At 41.9% G+C, this 27629-nt stretch overlaps 1 protein-coding gene across 4 annotated transcripts in view; it reads left to right on the top strand.

Moving 5' to 3' along the window:
• SLC6A2 (solute carrier family 6 member 2) overlaps positions 1-27629 on the top strand; it is a 112498-nt gene that overhangs the window by 67337 nt on the left and 17532 nt on the right. For all 4 annotated transcript variants that reach the window (XR_011362763.1, XR_011362762.1, XM_069968456.1 and 1 more), the window contains 3 exons: positions 8805-8929; positions 18226-18338; positions 21774-21902. Coding sequence is in view for 2 of the 4 variants with exons in the window: in XM_069968456.1 (XP_069824557.1) it covers positions 8805-8929; positions 18226-18338; positions 21774-21902 (367 nt within the window). In the remaining 2 variants the exon portion in view is untranslated. The remainder of the gene's footprint in view (positions 1-8804; positions 8930-18225; positions 18339-21773; positions 21903-27629) is intronic.

Here is a 27629-nt window from a genome sequence, read left to right as displayed (position 1 = left end):
CACCACTGGTTTCCAGATGAATATTGGCCAGAACATCATGCTTCCTTTGGTGGCTTGCCATCTTCCCATAGTATATCTTGGTGCTATCTCTTCTCCTGGTAAACTATGCACACACACCTGGATGCCCACATGCAAATGTGATTTATTACAACAGCCAACCTATATCTATTTTTCCATGCTCTAGTTCTGATGCTCACAAGTCCATCATAGCAACTTTTGATGAGAGACTGGTGCATACGTCTCTGTTGGTCGTCAATTTTAAACTTAAAGGGGAAGTCCGAGCAAAATAATTTTAAGGTATGTTATTGCCCAACAGAAGTTTTGAAGATAACTAATAGACACTTTTTATGGGAAATGAACCTATAGTTATAGGAACAGCTGCTCTCCCTGATCTTCACTGCTTCTTCCCTAACAGATTCTTGGGATCCTGATAAAGTACAAGTGAAGCAGAAGTAATTGGAGGGAATCACTCCACAAAGAGCAGTCCTCCAGCTATAGCTCCTGCAGCATGGCCAAATTACTTAGGAATCTGGAACACCACCATCTCTGAACACTGATCTGCACCATAAAAGCAGAACACTTACCCCAATTGTTTACAAACCTACAAGCTAGCATGAAAACTAGCTATCCTGTGGCAAAGGACTGCATAGTCAGACTTAGGCCCCGTTCCCACTGAGCAAAGGTAGCGGAATTCCGCTACGGAATTGTCTGCCGCGGAATGACGTTAGCCTCCCGCTCATAATGGGAGTCTATGGGAGGTGCGCGCTCCTGCTCTGTACGCGCTGAAGAATGAACATGTTCATTCTTCAGCGCGGACAGGGAAGGAGCGCGCGCCTCCCATAGACTCCCATTATGAGCGGGAGGCTAACGGCATTCCGCGGCAGACAATTCCGTTGCGGAATTCCGCTACCTTTGCTCAGTGGGAACGGGGCCTCACAGACTGGAAAAGAGCATGTACTGTGAGTGAAAGAGTAAGGGCCCTATTCCACCAACAGATCTGACGACAGATTATCTGCCAAAGATTTGAAGCCAGACCCAGAAACAGACTATAAACAGAGAACAGGTCATAAAGGAAAGACTGGATTTCTCCTCTTTTCAAATCCACTCCTGGGTTTGGCTTCAAATCTTTGGCAGATAATCTGTCGTCAGATCTGTTGGTGGAATATGGCCTTAAGGGATTGTGTCTATAGGTGACTATCCCAGTGAAAGGTTGATACAACAACTAAAGTCTTTAGAATCCTCCTCCTGCAAGTAAGGAAGGTAAAAATGGCACCACAGGCAAAACAAAAAAGTATAAAACTATTGTTAAACTGAACATTGGGCTGTTGAAAAAGGAAAGGTTGTACATTTTATGAGGTGGCATCCCATTCTGAGACATGTGAACTTGTACTATGTTAAAGAGGATAATTGTATGTGTTACATGCACATGACTAGGAAGGTTGAGGAAACTTTATTAGTGGGTAGTGGCTGTCTCTGAAAGTGCCAGGGCATCAAATAGTAGTGGCTGGTAGAGATGAGCGAGTAGTGAAATATTCGACTTTCGAGAATTTGAATCGAATAGGCACCTAGATTCGACTATTCAAACAAATATTCGATCCCATTAAGGCCTATTGGAAAAAATTCTCGGCACTTGGAAATACAAATTCATCCACATGGAGGTCACAAAGTCCCCCATGAAACCTCCCTAAACTATGTGAACACCTCCGGAATGACACTGGGACATTAGGGGGAGCATGCCTGGGTGCACCCAACACCCCAAAATCGCAGTATAATGCCACTTTCCGCAGTTGTGAATGAAAAATATTTGCAAACGCTTTCCGAATGTTTACGGCAATGTTCACACATTTCCTTCCTATTTCTTGTGCAGAGTTAAATACATGATTCCAATGTGCGTTCGTAGAGCATCACGTTATTCACGCGTATCACGCATCATGCTGTACGAACGTTACTGGCACAATAGGTATCACGTGCCTTTTACTGGGCAACTGGCACAATAGGTATCACGTGCCTTTTACTGGGCAACTGGCACAATAGGTATCACAAGCCTTTTACTGGGCAACTGGCACAATAGGTATAACGTTTACGTGCCCTTAGTGGGCTAAACCAGGTACACTATGTCATTTGTACACACAGGGTACTGGAATATATACAGCTGCTGCTGCTGTTATATAATCTATGTCTTAGCACTGAGAAGTGCTTTGGATTCAAAGATGACTTTTTCGCTGGATATTAGCCCTGAAAAGGACTTTTGGGTTCTGTAGTAAGCCTGCCTAACCAAAACGCAACTAAAACCTATCTCTCCCTGCTCCAAGATATTTCCCTGGCTAGGTTGAAAGCGCATCTGCGGTCGAGAGGCGGAAGTCAATTATTAAATATTCGAGGTCATGTGGTTCAGCCATCCAATGAGGGTAGACGCCATTTTCGTGCTGCATGCGTACTCCCAGGGTCCCTCACGGCCTCCCTGCATGGTGATTGGATAAAAAAAAAGTGCCAGCTGCAATGGGAGGGCTTTTGAATGTTTCCCACACATTTGTCACACTACTCTAATTAAATTAGAATCTTTCTAATACCGCAATATTCGATCGAATACCATCTCGAACGAATCGTATTCGCTCATCTCTAGTGGCTGGTACAACTTTGTGAACAACACCTAGACGGAACATGCTGTGGTGTGGGCTTAGCTTCTCTTGGACTTTTAGAGAGACAGAAGGTCCAGGCACAATCCATTCACCATTTCGGGCCTCAACTTGGCCTAGTGCTTGAAGAAAGCCTTTACTAGCATCTGTTACCGTTCTGCTGTTCAGGGCACTGTACTAAGTGTGAAAGAAACCAACAAGCTGTGTACTGCTTTTAACCAACATTTTGTGTCTCCACAGGACAAAATACAGGTTTTGTCTTTTACACCATAACTTACTTCTTTTTTCCCTGTGCCTTTTTTCCCCCTATGATTTATTGTCTGTCTGGCAACAGTTAGTGGACAGTACTTATTAAATTGTCTTTTAAGATTAATCTTTTTTTGATTAGTAGCTTAAGGCATCATGCCCAGGTCTATGTCAGTTTTTACTGTCTGGAAAGACTGATCAGGAAGTGTATCAGGAGGCTTCAGGGAATCATCAGTTCAGGTGGCGCCTACTGGGGTGGCCGGATGCACATGTGGAGCTGTCCGGAATTCTGGATGCTCCCATAGACTTCTGTAGATTTCAAGACAAAAATTGGGCAGGCTCTATAATTTCTGGAGGTATGTTCTAGAAAGGACACCCTTCAGTAACAAAAGTAAAGGGTGTCTGTGCCTAATAGAAACCTTTGGGTCCAGAAATGTATCTGTGTTTCCAAATAAGAACTATGGATAAATTTCATCGACATTTGTTCTCAGCAGATAAAAAATGTAATGAAATTATGTAATTTTTCAAAAACACGAAAAAATATGAAAAATTAAGTGTTTACTGCCAGGGACTGCCAATCTGCACTAGTCGTGTGATGGGCACACAGGTACTCAGTTCCTTCTAAAAAAGTTTTGAGAACTGCACTGTATCTTTACTGCAAGTTACAGTGTAACAGCCCAAAACCTGCAGTTTCATTGGCAGTATAAATTAATGTTTCTTTTGACTGTCTACAGGTCTACAGAGATACTGAAAACTGCAAGGACAGGCAAATTGGCAAATATTGGTGGCTATGATGATACGTTAGCATCTTACACAGAGACCAGGTGTAGATTTAAATGTAACGTATTTGAAGTATTAGCTGGACTGTGAAAACTGTATTGTGCAAAAGTGCAGCCACTTAATTTCTCATCTAGTAGCTATTTCCAAGGATTTTCTCCTTGAGCCTCCTGGGGGTATCCTATTGCCTTATAGTCTTTGGTCTGTTTGGATACTTTAAATTCCAGCTATGAATAAGAAGAATTGTCTCAATATTTTAATACAGATTAAAAACCATTGAATCTGTTGTTGAAAGTGCAGCTTCTAATTAGTCTGTTTTACAGTTATAAGCCATCCCTGGACAATGTCTTTATAATGTAAGAGTACACTGTGCTGTATATCCCTTCTCAAAGGCTTGGTTAAATCCAAGATTAAGGACAAAAGAATTAGATGTTAATGACTTTGTCATGCTTACATAGGTTTTATTCTGAAATTCCTGCTTCTTAGGGCCCTCACGGCTGTGAAATGTTTGTTCAAAGTGCCCTTGTCATTAAAAAAACTTTTGACATAGCACACAAACATGTCCAAAGTTTTGTCATTCCCTGCCTTTTCTGTTTCACTGTAGGTGGTCTCCGTTGTAAGTCTCTGATGTCTGCCTTCTGCAGCACAGCCAACTGCAGTGAGCTAAGGAGAGAAGCGCACAGATGCCCACTTCACCCAACTCTATCTAATAATTGTTTGTCCGACTGATCAAATTTCAGCAACAGCACAACGTAAAGCAGATGGTATAGTCCAAGTAATTTACAGTATCCACAAGTGCAAAGTTTCGGCTGTGCAATGGCCTTTATCAGGCGCACCTGAACTATAAACAAGTGCACTCCTAAATACATGCCACATTTTATGTAATCAGGTACAACAAAAACTAAACATTAAAAAACAAACAAAAACAACCGTGGTTAGATATTCTAAGGTATTTATTTCATGATCAGAAGTAAACATGTGCGCAAAGCCATAAAATTAATATATATCCAATAGAGATGAGTGAACCGGGTTCGGGTTCGAGTCCATATGAACCCGAACGTTCGGTATTTGATTAGCAGTGGCTGCTGAAGTTGGATAAAGCTCTAAGGTTGTCTGGAAACCATGGATACAGCCAATGGCTATATCCATGTTTTCCACATAGCCTTAGGGCTTTATCCAACTTCAGCAGCCACCGATAATCAAATGCCGAATGTTCGGGTTCGGATGGACTCGAACCCGAACCCGGTTCGCTCATCTCTAATAGCCAACAAAACAATATGGGCAAAATGTAGTATAGGATTTATGTATTAGTATTGCAGATATCATGACATAGTAGACATATTGTATATATGTATATGCTTTAAGGCATCATAATGCTATGCATGTAAAGAAGAGTCAACTACTGTAGTAATGTTAACGGAAAAGGGTAAAAAAAGTAACAAACCTGATGAGTATAGGCAAGGCATGGTAAAACACAAAAGTATACAATACAGACAGACAATAATTGTATAGTCATGCAACACAGGCACAGTAAGTCATCATGTAAGGAGCCACTGCTGCTGCCCACTGGCAGGAGATCAAACCATGCTATCCTGCCAGCCTAGTGCAAACTATGTTATCCCACCAGAGAGCGCACGGTCTGCAGAAGCGTACCACAGATAGCAACGATCTGCTGCCATCATCCCGTGTAATAGGAGCAAAGACAGAAGACCGCGCTATATCCTAGGGGCTATCCAGAAGGTCTAAAGAGTCCCTTCCCCCCGCAGCTCCCTGTGCCCCCACACTAACCTGCTCGCTGTTGGTGGTGGCGCATGTAATAGTGCTGGTAGCGAGCATGGAATGAGGAGCAAGTGAGCGCTCCTCATTGTAATAGGGGCTTTAGTCTATGTGTCGGCTCTGTGTGGTAAAAATGTGTGTGTCAGCCCAGCATAAGCGCATTAAAGTGTATGGGATGGAAAAACTTTATATGCAGCCAATCTGTCTGCTCAATACTGCATTATAAATATTCAGTTATGTAATGGAAATGCATAGCGGTTGTACATAGAGAAAAGGCGAACAAGATGTAATATATGAATGGTGATATAAAGCAAGAGTAAAAGTGGACATACACCTTTAATAACTGTTGGACTGAACGTTCCTGTTTTCTCTATGTGCAAGGGAGGGGAAAATTGCAGCCAGACTGCCTTGGCTGCAGTTTATTTTACTGAGAACAAAAGGGGTTGAGCAGTACTTTTCCATCACGGGTGACATCTATATGATCTGTTGGTGGATTATCAGGGGTCCCTCATACATAGTATACTAACAGCTGAACGTGCAGACGTAAGTATAAAGTGTATGAAAACCTTAAGGGGATGGTATCATGAAGCAAATAAGGTGTAATCAGATATGTATGATACACATATATGTAAATGAGAACAATTATCTTTAAAAAAGAAGTTTACATCAATGAACCATTTTTCTTCCCCATGGATTTATTCACTCCCTGCTTTCCTCTCTGAACGGTGACCCTGCTGTTGCCATGCAACAGTGGAAACACCTTCCCACAATCTCCTTAAGGGTATAAACACACACACCGTATACGCAGCAGATCTGCAGCAGATTTAATGGTGCAGATTTGATGCTGTGTTCAGTTATTTAGATCTAATCTGCTGCGTATTTGCTGCGTATTTGCTGCAGTAAATACGCTGCGTATATACGGTGTGTGTTTATACCCTAAAGGGGTAGTGTGGCGTTTAAAAATTATTCACTAAATAACACATATTACATAGTTATACAACTTTGTAATGTGTGTTATGTAAGTGAATGGCCCCCTTCCCCGTGTCCCCCCACCCCCGGAGGTGTGGTGCAGTATACTCAGTAGGCTGAGGTCTTTGACAGAGCATAAGGGCACTACATATACCTCCTAGACTCGTGCCTCTACCTCTGTGGAGCTAGAGGATTGAGGGATGTGAGGAGAGAGAGAACATGTTTCACAGGGAACACCCACTAAGCTGCAATCTAGGAAGTACACATGCCAGATGTCAGGAAAAGCGAAAGAAGCAATAGGGAAATAATAGATAAAACAGTACAATTTTACCTTCTTTAAAAACACTGGTACATTTCTAAACAGATTATTTTGATGAAAAAGGTGCACTTACACTTTTAGGCCAGGGATGGATTGGTTCTCTAGGAGGCGATAATGTCTTCCATGCACAATTTATCTTATTTTATCAATTAGATCTGGCATCTGAAACTAGTTTCTGATAATTCCTTTAAAAATACTAGGTATATTCTCCACGTAGTATCCTAAAATCTGCACTTCATTTGGAGCATGCACATTAGAGACGCTAGTAATCTGTTTCCCTTTCTGCTTCAAGCCATGTCTTTTATTAAAATGAGGCTCTTCCATTGCCTTTCAATGTAGTCAATAGGATCTGAGGGAACTCCATCTGGTGATACTCAGGTATAAAGATATTATTTTGGTTGCTTGAAGGAATTATTGGAAATAAAACATTGTATTCCAAGAACCTGATTAGTTTTTATGCATCCTTTCTGGTTTAAAGGCCATATTTCATTGCCCGCAGCCTGAACTTGATCATTAAGCTTTTCAGCTTCTTCTTTATGAGTTCCATAAACCTGTATGACTTTTGATCATTTACAGTATTATATCCACACACAACACCAACCTTTCTTTGCGGAATGTTTCTCCGTTTTCTCAGTGTACTGCCTCAGGTACTACAAGTACATCAACATTTTTGGTCTATTTTTATGGCCTACTTTCCTTACAGTTTTCATAGTTCAAATTGATGTTGATGTTTTTTTAAGGTTTTTGGTGTTTTTTCCCCTAATTTTTCAATTGCAGATTTCACTCTTGGTCTACCACTAGGTCTAAAATAAACCTGAGACTTCCTATTCTGTCTGTGGTGATAAGAGGAGGCTGCTGTAAAGTGATCTGTACAGCATTACAACAACATGTGATACCAGTAGATAGAGGAGACAATAGCAGCTCCCTGTGAATTTACCTCTTTAAAGGTCACAGAATACGCTCAGTATTGTTTGACATTAATCTTAAAGGGTCAGACTTTGTCTGTTGTGATCAATGTCCAAAAGGCTTGCCATAAAGCATGTCAATAAATGCTTTTAAAAAGAGCACATGCAAGATTGCAGCCCCTATAGCAAAAATCGAGATAATATAGTAGAGAGAATAGAGAGAGAGAATATAGAAACAGATTAGAAAAAAAAGAATGTTTCAGTATTTGTCTCTAATCAGTAAAATCTAGAGGACACATTCCCTTCAAATAATGCCAAAATGACTATATGCAATTTGTGGTGGTGAAGTGATTTATAACAGGAGTACTATCTTTCCCCAATTCTTTCCTTTGCAGCCACAGATGTAATATATACTGAAATTGGCACGGTCTTAAAAAAACAAAAACAAACCCACCACCAACAACAAAAAAAACCTTTTGATATGTCAAATGGACCATTTTGGGTCAGACCGCAGCCAATCAGTAGAAGGAGCTTGGGGTAGAACAAGCTAAGGCGAGGTTCACACTACTTTTTGCAATTCATTTTTGTAATCCGTTTTTTTGCAAAAAACAGATGAAAATCTGATGAAAAAAAAAAAAACAGATTTAACTGTGTGCATCCATTTTCCCATTGACTTCCATTATTAACAAAAAAGGATCAAAACGGATCCATTTTTTTTACCATACCCAAAAACGTGGTCGACCTCATTTTTGTGTCCCCTAAAAAAAACCAGATCCGTTTTGATCTGTATTTTTTTCAAATGGAAGTCAATGGAAAATGAATCAAAATGGATGCACACACATACATCCGACTTTCTATTCGTTTTCCATCCGTTTTTTTGCAAAAAAACGGATGAAAAAAAAAAAACGGATTGCAAAAACATAGTGTGAACCCAGCCTTAGTGCGTTCACTCCTGGCTCTGTGTCACATGAACTTCCAATGTAAGTCTATGGGGTCATCCAGTTGTCAGTAGTTTTCCTACTCATTCTACTGATGGTCATGGTCTCAACACTGAAAAATGAAAACTTTTGATATGTCTCTTTGACATGCTACTCTTTAAATTACATTATCTATTTGTCCAACATTTGGGAATTAAAATCAGCAACAATGTCATCTATCTTATTTTTCTCATTGCAGGGATGCTCTGCTCACAAGCACTGTGAACTGTGTGACAAGTTTCATTTCTGGGTTCGCTATCTTCTCAATACTGGGTTATATGGCTCAAAAAAACAACGTTAAGATTGAAGATGTAGCCACAGAGGGTAAATGATTTGCTTTTCCTCTACAATGTTACAAATGTTCTAATGTCACAGAAGCAAGACACTGTGCCTTATCAAACACTGCAATGCAAAGGTCACATCACACTGGTTTAGTGCTAAATAATGTAGTGTCAAGACAGAATAGATTATTGAATTGTAAACTGGTTATTTGATTAGAAAAATGCAGACACGGTGGCTTGACCAAGTGCAGGTACCCCCAGATTCACTAAGAGGCGTGCACCTTTTAGTGAATCTGGTTAGGGTAATTGGGGTGGGGCCTAATTTAAGACCGGCTTACGAGTAATAAATTTCCCCCTATGTCTTGGCTGTTGGTGTATCCAGCATATTATACTTGTTACTCTAGGCCTGCTGCTAGTTATCTTGTGGCCAGGCTGTGGCATGTTTGCGGTTTGCAAGAATCAATTGTGAGGATTTGTTCCATTATCCTGCAAATTGCTGTTCTTGCCTGGTATAGTCACCCAGTGTGTGGCTGCTCAATTAATTACTCATTATTTTGGACTCAATACAAGCTTGTATGTATTTTCTTCTGCAATTACCGGTGGGTCTTCCTATCCTGCTTTAAAGGTAACCAATTAGCACAATTGTGCTCATATTGTTCCCTTGAGCACCATACAGAGCTACTGCTGCAGCCGCAGTAGCTTTATTAGGCAGAAAAAGAAGTTTTATTCTGTCGCGTGAGACAGGGAGAGGGGCGGCATCTAGTCATCTGGGCGGGGAGCTGCCCAGGACTAGTCACCGCTCTCTCCCTGTCGGCTTGCAGTGTGGGGCTGATTGATAGACAGAGAGGCCACTAAGGGGCCTCTCTGCCTGTCCATCATCCCTGCACTGTGTGCCAATGGGAAAGAGCAGTGACTAGTCCTGGGCAGCTCCCCGCCCAGATGAATAGTTGCCGCCCCTCTCCCTGTCTTACTTACATACTCTGCCTTATACACCTTTACAGCCAAAATGATTGTTCAGCTGACAGTTATCTCTCACATTCTACCTATACATATGAACATTCAGCATGGCTGAATTCTAAATCCTGCCTGGGGCATTGCTAATGATGAAGATGGTGGGGAGGAGAGACAAAGAGGTGGTGGAGGCCTAAGACATAGACACTCTAGGCCACACCAATTTGACACAGGACTATAAGTTTAAAAGTAGTTTTTTAGGGCAATAACTGCATCACCTGCCGAACGGACCCCAGGACAGACCTTGGATTAAAAGCAGCTATCCAAAAGGTACGAGCGGTTGGGAGGGGGGCAGATTGTGGGTACAGAGTTGCTTTAATTTCAGACATTGAAATCTCTAGATGCCCTGGTCAGTAGTGATTGTGTGATCCGGTAAACAGAATGAGCCTGTTGTGGATTCTGATTGGCATCCTAGCAAAGTAGCATTGCCTACAATTGTATAAGCAATCAAACGATTGCTTATATAAGTCCACTCATAAGAGACTCACTATAAGGGTGCCCTCAGACACAGATTTTCTGTGGCTTATTTTTTGGCCTTAAAAAAATGCCGGAAAAAAACCTCATCTTGGCCTCTTTTCTGGTGTTTTTGACCTTGGCTGTGAGTGGCTTTTTTTGCCTTTGGTATTTTTGGGGCAACAGAAAAAATTCTATTAACCTCTATGGGAGAAAAATGGCACAGTTTGCAGAAAAAAACGACAAACTCTTACAATGCTGTTTTGAAAAAACTGGCAAAGAGCGAAAAGAACACCAGAGAGGGGAAAAGGAAGGAAAAACAAACAACAACTCCAACGCATTTCATAAAATTCCATTGACTCAGCCCTGCATTGTAAAAAAGGAACAGCAAGGGATAGTTTACAAATAGTCCATAGGGGATTGCTTGTACTCTAGGGGAGGTTCCTTTAATCAGCACTGTAATTGAAGCAGGCAATGAAATGCTTCCACCAGTGCACAGGAATGTTGAAGATATTTACAGTACCCCTACTTTATATTGCCTTTTTATCACTGGACATAGTTTGTGAGTCAAGGTTGTAATAATTAAACAAGTTAAACACATACATGGTGGTCTACGCAAAGTTTTGCTATGGGAACCAGAAATTTGTAGTTATGCTTGACCTGTTAGTAATTTGTTAATCTCCATTTATAATGGCAACTCCTGTTTTAAAGTGTACAGAAACTTGTGCTTGACTGCCCTCTTGTGGTTTTAAAGCAAAATCACTTAGTGGGTTAATAAATTACATTTGTGGCATGCTCACATGTTGGGGCTGCAAACTACGCCTGCCAGAGGTGACCAATAGCTGTGTGAAGTTGTAGAATTATTGGCAAAATTATGTGGCCATTGTCCACCTCATTCAGGCATTGTTTAAGTCACATATCCAGAACCTATCCATAAAATGCTCTACAGGTCACACATTTTACATATGATTTCTAATGTTTGCATCTGAATATAATTTTTGATCATTGTATAAGTCCTGTTTCCCAATTGCTCTTAAATATAGTGGAAAACTACCACATCTGGAAAATTTGTACTCTCAGATCTCTAAGTGTAATGGAGCTTTTTTACAGATTCTTCCAGACTCCTAAAGTTCCACCATACCCTTGCTAGGACCTTGTGCATACAGTATCTACCAAAAACAAAATCATCATTACCACTGTGTGGTGAGCTGAATGCCTTATCCACCTATGAATACCAGGATGCTTCATGTGCATCTAAATCCAATGCCTTAGCCTAGTGGTACCTCCCCACCTGGATATTCTGACCCTAAAAAGTAAGATAAGCACCAGGAAACTAGAAAGAATGAGCTTTAGGACGAGTGTGGATTTGTATAACAGTTGTAAGAGAGGCATGGTTTGGGAGCACAGATATCTGCCACTGAAGTGGTTAAACTGTGTCTGGTAAGCCCTGGGTGTGTCTCTGGTAACCAAGGGGTTAACCCAGACACAGGTAAAGCAGGATTGATAGCCTGTTTGTCTGTGTTGGCCATAGCTAACATAGACTGATTGTAAAAATACGTACTGGGACCTGCTTTTTCTGGAGTGAGTGAGGTTGGCAGTGGGACGCTCACTCCACCCGGGCTTCGGTCCTGGGCTTCCATAGCCCACAGCTGGGGGTAATCAGGGCCTTAAAAAGAAGCTCACTGCAGTGCTGAGTGTGGCCAGACCTGGAGAACTGTCTGCTGGAATACTGAAGGTATTGCATGGGCCACACCATACTCTGTTATTTGTACCCGTGGGCTGGATAGCTGGTCCCACGTATAGTCAGGGATTTGTTATGTACTAGTAAGTGCTCAGCCGAGCAGGGTTTTATTTGTGTTAAAGCCTTTGTTAAGGTTTTACTTTGTGCTAAGTGTGAAATAAAAACACTTAAATAGGACGTTATCCTGTCTGTGTCCCTGCTTACTGCACTGCTACCTAGGATCGACCAGAGCTATTCCCCACACAGTGCATATAAACCACACAGTGCATATAAACCATGGGGAAACATCTCACTCCAAATACATAAAAAGTATATACAAAAACATAGTAATTCCAGACCATAAGGAGGTGGTGTGCGGCACCACTTATATCTCCATTGCAAGTTACATACTGTACCACCTTCCTTAGGGTTGATAGTAGAAATATTTCTCAGTGCACTCTATGTACATAAATGGTCCTGAGTCCTGAAACTGTTACCCTTACTTTGATGTTCCTGGCATCCCACTGCACATGGGATACTGCACACAGTCCAAATAAAGAAATGGAGTTTGTGCAGTGATATTTTCAGCATTCCTCCTAACAAATTATCATACATAGCTTGTGCAGCAATTCAAACACACAGTGGGCTCCAACTGATTTGTGCACTCACCTGTCTCTTGTTAGTCAATACAAAAAAATTACACTAATGCTTAAAAGGCCAATCTGGTAAAAACTGATTGTTTATCATGCTGCCGGGGTTTCTATGAACATAACAGAGGTGTATACTTACCCGCTCCGCCCCCTGCAGCTGCAAAATCTATTCTCTCTTCCTGTCCACACGGCACATCATTAGAGGTTTTGAAGAAGAGGACAGTGGCAGACACCACCGAGCTACCTTGGAACCAGCAGCTGCGGCAGAGCAGAACAGGTAAGTATACATTTCTGTTCTGTCCCAGCAGCATGATAAATTATTGACTTGACTGGACTAGATCTGCGCTGAAAACTGTAGAGGTAGAATAGCAGTGCTGGCTAGGTTGCCTGCTTAGAAAGTAGAGTGAGTTCAGAGTAGTGGAGAGGAGTTTGTCTTGTCTTGTCCTATTAGGGTGACACAAGCCCCAGTCCTAGTTACCTGAGTTGAGTGAAGTGACTGAGCCTGTCCCGATGTCACCTGCATTGTGAGACAGAGTGCGTAGGCTCTTGGCTGCTTTGCTCTATCCAGATCAGTTCCTCTTGGATACTGTCCTGCACTTTTAGAGATGTTCACGGCGTGGGTGATCTCTGACTTGTCCTCTCTAGTAGTGTTTAGCACTGCATTAGAGGTAGAAGTGTTGCTCTAAGAAGAAAAGGGTGTCTGTGTCTCCCACACGTCTGTCCACTACCACACTCCAGACTAGACTAGACTGGACTGACTTTACGTCCTCTCCCCATGTGACAGCTTCCTACAGGGTGTATAACAACTCCTGTGAGTGGTGGAGAAGTGAGTGCGAAGAGAAAGAGGGATAGAGATAGGTGGAAGGAGAAGAATAGCTCTCATTGGTGTGCAGATCCTAAATAAACATTATCCGTTTGTTCACTACAGCTGTACAATATGCAGACATAAATATACATACTAGCGACACCTAGTGGCAAAACTTAGACATGACTTCATTACAACTTGACTTTGAGTTACAGACTGTTACGAAGGGTGTGCAGACTAGTAACACCTGTGGTGAGACACCACATCCGCATAAGATAAAAAAAATAAAATAAAATTATATATATATATATATATATATATACTGTATATGCTATGAATCTGCATTCAATTGGGTTAAGGCAGAGATGGCGAACTTTTGGGCCTCCAGCTGTTGCAAAACTACAATTCCCATCATACCTGGACAGCCAAAGTCAGAGCTCATACTTGACATACTTTGGCGTTACTTATTAACCCCTTAAGGACCGGGCCAATTTAGTTTTTTGCGTTTTCGATTTTTCCTCCGTGTGCTTAAAAGGCCATAACACTTGCAATTTTTCACCTAGAAACCCACATGAGCCCTTATTTTTTGCAATGACAAGCTGAATTTTTTCATAAAGTACACTGCAAAAGCAGGAAAAAATTCAATGTGTGGTGAAATAAAAAAAAAAAAACATTTTGTTTATTTGGGGGGTATTTGTTTTTACGCCATTCACCCTGGGGTAAAACTGACTTGTTATATATGTCCGTCAAGTCGTTACGATTAAAATGATATGTAACTTTTCTTGTATGTGATGGCTTGTAAAAAATTCAAACCATTGTTAACAAAAATATGTTCCTTAAAATCGCTCAATTCCCAGGCTTATAACGCTTTTATCCTTTGGTCTATGGGGCTGTGTGAGGTTTCACTTTTTGCGCCATGATGTGTTCTTTCTATCGATACCTTGATTGCGCATGTACGACTTTTTGATCACTTATTACATTCTTTCTGGATTTGATGCGACCAAAAATGCGCAATCTTGGACTTTGGGATTATTTTGCGCTGACGCCGTTTACCGTGCGAGATCAGGAATGTGATTAATTAATAGTTCGCGCAATTACGCACGCGGCGATAGCAAAGTAGTTTATTTATTTATTTACTTTTATTTAAAACCTGGGAAAAGGGGGGTGATTCAAACATTTATTAGGGGAGGGGGCTTTTTACTAATAACAATACTTTATTTTTTTTACACATATACTAGAAGCCCACCTGGGGGACTTCTAGTATATACACTTTGATCTCTCATTGAGATCTTTGCTGTATACTTATACAGCAAAGATCAATGAGATAGGCACTCGTTTGCTTTTGGCTACAGCCGAAAACAAACGAGTGCCGAGCCAAGGACGGCGCCATCTTGGAGTGGTCCCCGGCCGGCAGCAGTAACGGAGATCGCTCCTCCGGGACAACGTTCCGGAGAAGCGATCTCCTCCACTAGACACCAGGGAAGTGCTGCATCCGGTAATCGGATGCAGCTGTCATGTTTGGACCGTGCCCGCTAATATCCACGGTCCCTGGCTGCAAGCGGCACCCGGGACCACGGCGGTTCAGAGCGGGGTCGACGCGTGGCCCCGCTGTGAACACCTCTTACGGGCGCATGACCTACCGGTACGTCATGCGTCCTTAAGAGGTTAATAACAACACTTTATTTATTTTTTTTATACTTATACTAGAAGCCCCCCTGGGGGACTTCTAGTATAGGAACACTGATCTCTCATTGAGATCTATGCTGCATAGGATATACAGCATAGATTGATGAGATAGGCACTCGATTGCTTCCGGCAACTGAATGCCGAGCCGGGATCAGCGCCATTACGGCGCAGACACAGGGATCGCTCTTCCGGGACAACGTCACGGGGGGCGATCTCTGGCACTAGACACCAGGGAACGGCTGCATCAGGTAATCTCATGCAGCTGTCATCTTTTACAGCTGCATCTGATTACCTTATTAGCGGGCACTGCGATCGGACCATGCCCGCTAATTGCCGCGGTCCCGGGCTACATGCGGCACCCGGGACCGCGGCGGTTCAGAGCAGGGTCGCCCCGCGGCCCCGCTCTGAACAACCTTAATGACCGCAGGATGTAAATATACGCCCGCGGTCGTTAAGGGGTTATTAACGTGTTTCCCCCCCCCAAAAAAAACAGTGCCTTATACAGTGGTACCTTGGTTTAAGAGTAACTTGGACTAAGACTGTTTTGGTTTAAGAGCTCACAGTCTTTCAAAATTGTGATTTGATTTAAGAGCATTGCTTTAGTTTAAGAGCTCCCTGTACTGGGTGGGAGGCAGAGCGGGGAAGGGGCATGGTCTGCATAGCGGGGTCTACAGCACTGTACTCTGACTCAGGAAGTCTCCCTTCCTTTCAAATCATAGCAGATCCCCTTAAGGCTGGGGCTTACATCAGGGGACAGGACTGTGGAGATATTCTCTCCATAGCTGTAACCCCTCTCTCCCTGGACAGAGAGTGCTGCAATTATGTGCCCACATCTGCCCAGCTCATTCCTTCATGCTCCATGCGGTCTCTGCCAGCCCTTGTGTTTCCCATCCTCTCCATTCCTGCTATAATGTGCCTGCACTCACACTCCGCTATACACACTGCTGCTATACTGTGCCTGCACTCAAACTCAGCCATTATGGGGTTTGCTAATGTTTTTTCAGGTTTATGCACTCACTATACATTATACACCACATACTGATTTCTATAATGTACAGTAACTTATAATATCACAGATCCAGCTTTTTCTAAATGTTTGTTTCATTTGTTTTCCATGTTATTTACAATAAAAAAAATCATTATTTTTGGGGCGTGGAACTAATTGTCTGCATATCAGTGATTTCTTATAGAAAAATTTGCTTTGGTTTAAGAGTGGATTTAGATTACAAGCACAGTCCCAGAACGAATTATGCTCGTAATCCAAGGCACCACTATATTAAGTTTTGCTCAAAACAGGCACTTTGGGGGTGATTAAAGGGGTAGTGCGGCGCTAAGAAATTATTCACAAAATAACACACATTACAAAGTTATACAACTTTGTAATTTATGTTATGTATGTGAATGGCCCCCTTCCCGTGTTCCCCCACCCTCGCCCGTGTACCCGGAAATGTAGTGCACTATACATACCTGATTCGTGTCCACCGACCCAGTCTGTAATCTTCTATCAAAGACGTCCTCTTCGGGAGGCCGGCAGACCGGCTCCTGCTGTCCCTCATGCCGACCCCCTCTGCGGTGTCATAACTGTGCTCAGCCAATCCCGGCTGAGCACAGTTATGCTCAGCCAATCGTGCCTGAGCACAGTTACGCTCAGCCAATCCCGGCTGAGCAGCTGATGACGCAGCAGAGGGGGGGGCGACATGAGGGACGGCAGGAGCGGGTCGGCCGGCCTCCCGAAGATGACGTCTTTGACAGAAGATTACAGACGGGGTCGCTCGACACGAATCAGGTATGTATAGTGCACTACACTTCCGGGTACACGGGCAGGGGTGGGGGAACACGGGAAGGGGGCCATTCACATACATAACATACATTCCAAAGTTGTATAACTTTGTAATGTGTGTTATTTTGTGAATAATTTCTTAGCGCTGCACTACCCCTTTAATCAAACTGGTGCAAAGTAGAATTGTCTTAGTTGCCCCTAGAAACAGATTCCACCTTTTCATTTTTCAAAGAATCTGTGAGAAATGAAAAGTAGAATCTGATTGGTTGCTAGGGGGAACTAAAACAATTCTACTTTACACCAATTTAATAAATCTCCCCCTATGTCTTATTTTCGGGGTATGAAATAAGACATCCCCCTCCCTCCCCGGAATACTCACACTAGGTGACTAGGGGAGTCCTGGGTAGCAGCGGGTGGCAACGGGCGGCCTTACTTTCGGGGGGTGCCCTAGTTTAGAGTAGTGGATTCCTTATTTTCGGGGGGATGCCTTACTTTAGGCTAGTTGGTAGGTTAGTTAGGGTGTCTTATTTTAGGAGGGCATCTTACTTTCAGGGAAACACAGTATGAATAGACTGAATGTAGCCTACTTGTAACTACGTTGTAGACTACACTATTTTGTCCCGCAAAAAATATATACTATGGGGAATTAGGCACTGCACAACAGCTGGCCTGCACACCAGGTTTACCATCACCCGAGTTGACATACATTTCAGTTGCAATATATGCTAGTTCTGTAGCATATATTGTTATAAATGTGAATGTGCTTAGACAACACACCCTTCAGAAGCCCCACCCACTTTTCCGGTCTTGGCAGGGCCAACATAAAGGGGGGAAAAAAATAATTTTTTTTGCACAAACTGGAGATTGTGCAAACATTTGTGACTTTTCTACAGCAGACTGCAGGTGTACAGGGTTATTAAATCCCCCCCCCCCCATTGTAAACTTTTTGGGGGAGATTTATGAAAGGGTGTAAATATACACCTGGTGTAAACCGCCTACAGCAACCAATCACAGCTCAGCTTTCAGCTCTGGTAAAATGTAAGAGGAGCTGTGATTAGTTGCTTTGGGCAGTGTACACCATATATATATATTTACACCCTTTTATAAATCTCCCCCTTGCTGTTAAACATCCCTATGCATTTCAAGCTTGACATGTTTCAGATATAAATTTTTTGTTATATTGCTCCTTCATATGTAAGCCTTTAAAATTTTTTTTTTTTTTTTTTTTTTATAGGACCTGGACTTGTATTTATTATATATCCAGAAGCAATTTCTACGCTCCGGGGTTCAACAGTTTGGGCTATAGTATTTTTCATAATGTTGATTACACTTGGCATTGACAGTGCTGTAAGTATTTCTAAAAAAATTGTGTTACATGGCCCGACTAGCACTGCAAACAACGCCCTCAGGATTATGTGTTACATTTCTTTGTAGTCTTGCCTGTGATGATAATAAGCCGGTTTATGAAAAGTGATCTCAAAAGAGCAGGAAGTGTCAGTCCAACATCACCATAAAGCACAAATATGTCTGTCATAAATGAGGGGACTGGTAAAACAAATACACTGTCACTACATTGTAACTTTATTTAATAAATATTTTACTACACAAATTCTCTACTATCAGGATATAGTCTATATCAATCATTCTATAGTTATCAAGTGACAGTACAGAAGTAATGGCCTGTTCACATGACTAGAACTGATGTGCAGGTTCAATATAAAAGTAAAAATGCAGTTAAATCTACTACCAGTGAATAGCAGTGCAATAGCAGCAGGATCTGTATACTTCTGTTCCTGGCTTTGGCCTCAAAAATCTGTCAGATATCTGTGTGTATAAAAGGACCCTAAAACTTTTTATTATATATTGAGAGTATTATTTTTATTAGCCTTTCATTAGCCACTTCATCCATATAATTTGTGATAGGTGTTGTGTTTTAGTATGTATTTAGTGTTTGTAGTATGCATGTATTTATTACCCCCTTATCGGTGATGGACCTATTTTGGAGCGTCCAGGTACACATTTTAATATTTCTATGACATATCTGTATGAGGGCTTGTTTCTTGCAAAATTAGTTGCATTTTTTTAATAACTCCACTTTGGGGTTAATATAATGTATTGGATACAAATTATGATTTTTTTGAAAGGGGTCATAAGAAAAAAAAGCCTGCAATTTTTTGTTTCTTTTCTTTTAGCATCTACCAAAAGGTATGAATGACATATTAACTATTCTGTGTATCAAAACAAAAATGACATTTTCCATAATAAAAAATACTTTTTTTTTCTAAGAGCCATAACATTCTTTTTTCCCCATTATTGTTGTTTTATGATTTTGTGGGGAAAGCTATAGCTGTGCGGGCTGCTGGAGAGGATGATGGCAGGAGGACACTGAGGGACACAGGGCACTGGAGGGACACTAAGTATCCCTCTGCCATCACCCTCTCCAGCAGCCACAGCCCGCACAGCTCTGGGAGTCGGGTCGTGACATCACCATTTTATCCAGAAAGTGAAGCCTTGATGCAGTTGTAAGTGCAGGGAAAAAAGCACTTTATAAGCATCTCCCGTAATAAGTGTATATTGGGGATTTGTATAACTTTTGAGGGCAATACAATACTTTGATAAAAAAAAAAATTGCCGGACTTCTTTAATGTAAAGTGAACAGTGTAAAAATGAAATACCTCAAAAGTGGCAGAACTGTGGGTTTTGGTTTTCCAATTCCAGCCCACAAATCATTTCTTTTTCTGTTTCGCTGTATATCTTATGATAAAATGAACGATTCTGCTTTATAGCAAGCAGCATTTTCCATTTTTAAAGTGTCACTGTCATTTGTAAAAAATTTTGACATATAATTGACACGTCTACAGTTTTGATCGGTCTGGGTCTGAGTGTTCAGACTTGTACTGATCAAGAGAACGAGCCAGGAGAAGACCATGCCAAGCGTGATCCTCTCCTGGCTCTGTGTCACTTGAGATCTCACATAGACTTACCTAGCCAATCAATTAGAGCCCAACTGATCTCATTACACAGAGCTGGGAGAGGACTGTAATTATCATGGTCTTCTCCCAGTGTAGCAGGCCAGATTAACCCCCGTCCAAATTATACCCGGGTATAGTTTGGCCTAGGCCAGAGTATACCCAGGGGTATATAATAGCCTAGACCAGAGTATACCCCGTGGTGTAACATAGCCTAGGCCAGAGTATACCCCGGGGTGTAACATAGCCTAGAGTATACCCATCCAGGCCACAATATATCCATCTAATGTTGAACCAGGCAGCAGTATACCCCAGGGGATAAACTCTATATGTGGGGGTGTAAAACAGTCTAAGCCAGACTATATCCCTCCAAGTTATCATGTCACTGGTTTTCTCACTGCTGGCCCAGGTCACAGTATACCCCAAGGGATATATTCTATACCAGGGGTGTAAAATAGCCTAGGCCAGATTTAATTCCTCCAGGTCACACTCCAGGGAGATTTTGCAGTCCAGAAAAATTACTGTATGTGTGAATGAGGCCTAAGGCTGGGTTCACAATGCATTTTTTGCAGTCCGTTTTATGGAAAATGAAAGGTGGAATCTGATTGGTTGCTAGGGGCAACTGAGCCAGTTTCACTTTACACCATGTTTGATAAATCTCCCCCTGTGTGTTTAGATTTTTAAGATTTACATCAGTTGCTTCTCACCTAACTCAGCAGACAAAGCTGAATCCCTAATAAAATGTTGAACAATTAAGTAATTCTTGTGTATATCACTCAATGCTACTGATTTCATGGAGTATAAAATGGCCTGAGGGGGTATAAATTGGCCTAGGCCGGAATATATCCCAAGGTATAATCTAGCCTAGGCCATTTTAACCCTGCATATAGTCGGGCTGGGGGTAAACTCTGTTACATTATAATGATATTGAGATTACTCTGCTCACCATTTCTCAATCTATACAGGAAACCTACTAGTTATAGTATCAATCTATCTTCAGTGCTCTGTCTACCAGTGTAAACATTATGATTTTCTGATTGTACATTTCTTTTCATAGCCTTACCTTGTATTCAGTGGATGATTGTGGGCTTAGAAAGATGAGAACCACATAATGCATGACCCCAGAGCTTAAAGTATCACTGTCAATATAACTTTCTAAATCTAAATCAACAGTAGATTTGAAATAAAGCCATACACATTCATTAGTTTTTTGTTGTTCTCATACTGTAAAACAAAGCTGATTTTACCAGAAATCCAGGTCCAGTCTCCTGAAGGCAAATTTTTCTGGTTGAAAAAAAACAGACTAAACACAGGAATTCCGGCTAGTACAGAGAGTCACGGCTCAATGTGTCCATGACGGCCTTCTCTCTGTGAGCGGTCAGATGGCCTGGGATACACAGGATTTCCTGTTTTCTGACTGTTTCCTGTTTTTTGAGAAAAAAAGAGTCAGAAGACAAAAAGTGGTGTGTTTTCCATGATAACTTAAAAAAAAAGAATGTTAATTGCAAACTTGCTTTATATGACATATACTATTGATTTAGATTTGAAAAGTAAAACTAAAGTGACACTTTAAGGTATACTGGGGGTCAAGAGTAGAGGATTCTCCCCTTTTAACTCTTCATATTCTAAAAGAACAGATGGAATGAAGTTGTCTAACAAACTTTCTTATTAAATGAAGAAAAGCAAATTACACTATTATTGGCAATCTGACAGAATGCTGACAGGATGAACAGATGCTATTAGAGCACATTGATGCTTATTGGCTATATAAAGTAATTAATACTTTTTGTGCTTATTTTTTTTTGCTATGCAGATGGGCGGAATGGAGGCAGTTATCACTGGTTTAGCAGATGATATTGCTATTTTTAAGAAACACCGGAAACTCTTTACTTTTCTTGTTGCGGTTATTACATTCCTTTTCGCTCTGCTGTGTATAACTAATGTAAGTAATAGAGCTTTAAAATATTCTATTTAATTTAAATTATAAGCAATATCTAAGTATTTAAGGTGACTCTGTGAGCAGTTTATGATGAACGTCAAGAAGATGTGTTATAACCAATGCAGTTATTAGAGTTCCTACAGCACCCCAATGCCTCTTTATTCATAGGAGGTTGGAGTAAAATAAAACAGCTGCTTAGATTAAGTATAAAGTTTATGAAAAATGTATTTTGTTTATTTTAAGACCATTGGTTTTTCTATGATTCCGGACAGGTTTCTTTGGCCATTCTCCTATATAGCTGTGCTTTTGGCCACTCATTGCATAAGTTGCTGCTACACAGATCTATTTAAAGAGGACCTGTGGCCAGTATAAATGAATTTTTTTTTTTTTTAAATATAATTTATTTATCATTTAGAGCCCTGATTCCGACATTGTTCTAAGTTTGTTGCTTTTCCCCTTCGTTCTTTTACTGGTTAACTATTGCATAGGAACTTTTAAGTAAATGTACCAGCAGGTACATCGCTTTAAGATTTTTACGTCAACAGACTGGTCTGAAGCACTGGAGGGGGGCGAGCCAGCCCCCAGTGTGATGAGACCCCCCCCCCACTGTAACGCAGCTCCATGATTTCTAATGGAGCCGTGTCACAGAGGTGAGCACAAAACATCACACTGGAGGCGGGCGGGCGGGCTCACCTCCAGTGACTCAGGCTGGGCTAGTGCCCCAGAATAGACTGGCAATGTGCACGGGAAACGGGTCACTGTTCAAAAAAGCACCGCAGCACTGGCGCCAGTCTATTGATGTCAAAATCTCAACGCAGTGTACCTTCTGGTACATTTGCTTTAAAAAGGGGTGTGGCTGCTAGAATCACAGGTAGTGATTCACACTGCCTGAGATTGATTTACACCTTCTCAGCCCCATATTCACTCCCTAGCCTTATTCACATCCCTTCAACTCATATTCACCCACTAACCTGATTCATGTCTCTCAGTCTTATATTTACACCCTCCTGAGCTAATTCACACCACTTTAGTCTCCTAATCACACCCCTTAGCCTCATATGTAAATCCCCCTGAGTCTGATTTAAAGGGGAACTCCACATAAGGAAAAACTTGTTTTCTGTTAAAAGTACATTAAAAGTTATATAGATGTGTCTATATAATGTATTACCATATCTGTAAGGTTCTGTCATACTGGTAGCTGATTAAAATCTAGGAAGAAAAAATGGCCTCTGGGCCAATCCACATTGTCTCCTGCTCCTTCTGCTCTCCCCCTTTAGGGTGGGTTCACACTGAGGAATTCTCGAGGAATTGTAGCTGGAAGGTTTCAGGCAGAATTCAAGCAGAATTTAAGCCCCCCATCGACTTCTATAGGATTCCTCTAGCAGATCTACAGCAGAAAATTCTGCTCGGAAATTCTGCAGTGTGAACAACAGAGCAGAAAACCCATTGAACACAATGGGACTTTGCTCTGTACATATTTTACGGGAGGAATTTCAAGCTGAATTCCTCACCTTTTCCTCAGTGTGCACATAGCCTTAGAAGACAAATATTCCATGCCTCTGTCTCACATTGTGTGTGTTTGCTAGGCACAAGCTGATGATGCAGACAGGGATCCGGGTGTGATGTCAGAGGAGGCTTGGCTGGATTCCCCAATCCCCTGACTGATTCCCCATCTCTGACCTGCAACTTCACTTCTGCAGTGAAATTAGGGCTATGTTCACACATGTTGGAGTTCCATTGCAGTACTGCAGCATATTAACAAAAAATGATGGATTAACACAATTAAATGATGCTAAATGGCACAAAGGATCAGAGCCAACATTGCTGAACCCACCTGGACAAAAAACAGGCATAACACCTGTGTGGTGTTACAAGTAGAGAATACTGTGTGCTGTGTGGTGTTACAGGTAGAGAATACAGTGCTGTGTGATATTACAGGTAGAAAATACAGCGCCCCGTGTGGTGTTACAGGTAGAGAATGCAGTGTGCTGGGTGGTGTTACAGGGACAGAATACAGTGTGCTGGGTGGTGTTACAAGTAGAGAATACAGCATGCTGTGTGGTGTTACAGGTAAAGAATACGGTGCTGTGTGGTGTTACAGGTAGAGAATACAGCGTGCTGTGTGGTGTAACAGGTAGAGAATACAGTTTGCTGTGTAGTGTTACAGGGAGAGAATACAGTGTGCTGTGTGGTGTTACAGGTAGAGAATACAGCACGCTGTGTGGTGTTACAGGTAGAGAATACAGCGTGCTGTGTGGTGTTACAGGTAGAGAATACAGTGTGCTGTGCAGTGTTACAGGTAGTAACAGTGTGCTGTGTGGTGTTACAGGTAGAGAATACAGCATGTTGTGTGGTTTTACAGGTAGAGAATACAGCGTGCTGTGTGGTGTTACAGGTAGAGAATACAGTGTGCTGTGTGGTGTTACAGGTAGAGAATACAGTGGGCTGTGTGGTGTTACAGGTAGAGAATACAGCATGTTGTGTGGTGTTACAGGTAGAGAATACAGCGTGCTGTGTGCTGTTACAGGTAAAAAATACAGCGTGCTGTGTGGTGTTACAGGTAGAGAATACAGTGGGCTGTATGGTGTTACAGGTAGAGAATACAGTGGGCTGTACGGTGTTACAGGTAGAGAATACAGTGTGGTGTTACAGGTAGAGAATACAGTGTGCTGTGTGGTGTTACAGGTAGAGAATACAGTGGGCTGTATGGTGTTACAGGTAGAGAATACAGTGTGCTGTACGGTGTTACAGGTAGTAACAGTGTGCTGTGTGGTGTTACAGGTAGAGAATACAGTGTGCTGTGCGGTGTTATAGGTAGTAACAGCGTGCTGTGTGGTGTTACAGGTAGTAACAGCGTGCTGTGTGGTGTTACAGGTAGTAATTGTGTGCTGTGTGAGTGAGACTACAATAAAATGATAAGGTTCTGCAAATAATTCAGTAACTCAATTAAACTGCAATGTGTGAACACAGCCTAGATGTTCTGCAACAGATTTGGGCGGGGAATGTGCAGGGTGGGGGACTGTGATGAACAGCTGAGGGAAAGCATTGCACTCTGGAACCTGTAGTACGAGTACAACTGCTCAACCAGGAAGTACAGAAACACAATACAGAACAAAACCCTAGTTTCAAAACTGGGATGGATATGTAAGTAATACTATTTGCTTCTGCAGAAGTTTTATTTCCCCCCTCTACCTGAAGTTCTCCTTTAAGCTCCCTCTGCCTCAAATACACCCCCCCCCACACAGCCTGATTCACACCCCTCAGCCTTTTATTCTCACCCCCTGCAACTAAATAACATTCCTTTAGCCTCATATTTATATTTAGGAGTACACTTTTTGAAGTGCTGGAGCACTCCTCCTAATTGCAACAGCGGCCATGATTTAGGCAAAAGATTCGTTGTGTGAACATGTAAAGATAACCAAATAGTAAAATGCCTCTCATGGGATGAAGGTGTGTAGCAATAAAATAAAAACAGAGTGGGCATAAGGGCCCTGAAGCCTTCACAATAATATAAAAAAACCCATTTTTTTTAAATGACAAGTTAGGCTGGGTTCACGCTACATTTTTGCAATCCGTTTTTTGCAAAGTTTTAATCCATTTTTCCATATACTTTCATTGTAAAATAAATGGATCAAAACTGATCAGTTTTTTTAACGTACAAAAAAAAGTAGTTGACCTCATTTTAGTTGCTGTTAAAAAGAAACTGATCCGTTTTGATCCTTTTTTTTTAAACAATGAAAGTCAATGGAAAAACGGATCAAAATGGAAGCACAAAAAAGGCAGCAGTTTTTTTTTTTTTCATCCTATTTTTTTTTTTGCAAAAAATGGATTTAAGAAAATGTAGTGTCAACCCAGCCCTAGCATTAATCACTGATGGAGTCCAACACCCACCGATCCAGCACTTCAACAAGTGTCCTCCTAATTGGTTTTCAGGCACAGTTCTAAACATTTTGTAGTGACTGTGCCTGCTATGAAGCTCTGTGAAGCTCACTTCTATTCTGGCTAATAGGAATGAGCTACAGTACAAGACACAGCGACCTCAGAATGTATAGCACTGTGCTTGGTAAGGAGGATATAGTGCTTGGTAGGGTGGGGATGCCATGAATTGTACATCCACCAATTTGGTCTTGATAGCCTATCATAATGCTGTGTTTAAACGGAACGATTATCGTGCGAATTTGCACGATAACGATCAAATTCGAATGATAATTGTACGTGTAAACGCAGCAAACGGTCAAGCAACGAGCGAGAAACCGTTCATTTTGATCTTTGAACATGTTCTCAAATCGTCGTTGGTAGTTCACAAAAAATTCGCAGATCGTTCCGTGTCGTTCACCGATTTAACCTATGTGTGAGATAGGCTTAAGCGATCGCAAAATGATTTTCCCGTATGATATATCGTTCCGTCTAAACGCTGATCGTTTAAAAAAAAATTATTTCGAAATCCTTAATCGTACGATCCGGCGAATTATCACTCCGTGTAAACGCAGCATTAGGATGGTCCATCAATATCAAGGTCTTGGGAAACATCTTAAACTAATACCATTGAACTTTAGTGGATAAGGTTGTGGTTCAGGGAAGAAACAGAGCGCTGCACCTCACACCTATGGCTGATACTAGTGCCCCTAGGCTAAATAAAAACACATCAGAATTTTGTGTATGAATTGATCAAGCCATACTGCCCCATGTACCATCGTGCAGGTATCTGATACACATGGGTCCCTACACTAAGTCCACACCGTGCCAGTCAGTGGCCACCAACCCCGCAGGCGTGCACAGTCAGGGAACGGGGGCCATGGGACGGTCCTGCGACCCCCATGCCACAGGACCAGACCCAAAAACACCACACCAGAACCCGGCCTGCACCGCCGGCGGAGAAGGTCGTCCCCAAACAGCACAAGTCTGGATGAGGTATTGCGCTCACCATAGCTGCTGCAGACAGACTGGGAAAAGACAGGAGGGATAAAAACCATGTGCACTCAGGTGTCTCCTGCTAATTGCGGTCATTTGGGTCTCACCAGGACGAGTGCAAAACACGGAGAAAAGAGAGAAACAAAATGCGGTTCAGGGAAGAAACAGAGCGCTGCACCTCACACCTATGGCTGATACTAGTGCCCCTAGGCTAAATAAAAAACACATCAGAATTTAGTGTATGAATTGATCAAGCCATACTGCCCCATGTACCATCGTGCAGGTATCTGATACACATGGGTCCCTACACTAAGTCCACACCGTGCCAGTCAGTGGCCACCAACCCCGCAGGCGTGTTTTTGGGTCTGGTCCTGTGGCATGGGGCTCACAGGGCCGTCCCATGGCCCCCGTTCCCTGACTGTGCACGCCTGCGGGGTTGGTAGCCACTGGCTGGCACGGTGTGGACTTAGTGTAGGGACCCATGTGTATCAGATACCTGCACGATGGTACATGGGGCAGTATGGCTTGATCAATTCATACACAAAATTCTGATGTGTTTTTTATTTAGCCTAGGGGCACTAGTATCAGCCATAGGTGTGAGGTGCAGCGCTCTTTTTCTTCCGTGAACCGCATTTAGTGGATAAGTATTGATTAGTAAGTGATTGCATGGATAGGCTCTCAGATAAGTCTAATCCCTATAATGGTGTTTTGAAATGTTAGCATGCTATGCCACAAATGTACCACAGATTTTTCAATTCACAGTGAATAAATGTATTTATATACCGAATATACAGTATGTATATTTGTTTTAAATGTCTT

The sequence above is a fragment of the Dendropsophus ebraccatus genome, chromosome 4, assembly GCF_027789765.1.
Source record: "Dendropsophus ebraccatus isolate aDenEbr1 chromosome 4, aDenEbr1.pat, whole genome shotgun sequence".
NCBI lineage: Eukaryota > Metazoa > Chordata > Amphibia > Anura > Hylidae > Dendropsophus > Dendropsophus ebraccatus.
The sequence above is the reverse complement of the archived record's forward strand: the minus strand, read 5'-3'. Positions and strand labels throughout refer to the sequence as shown.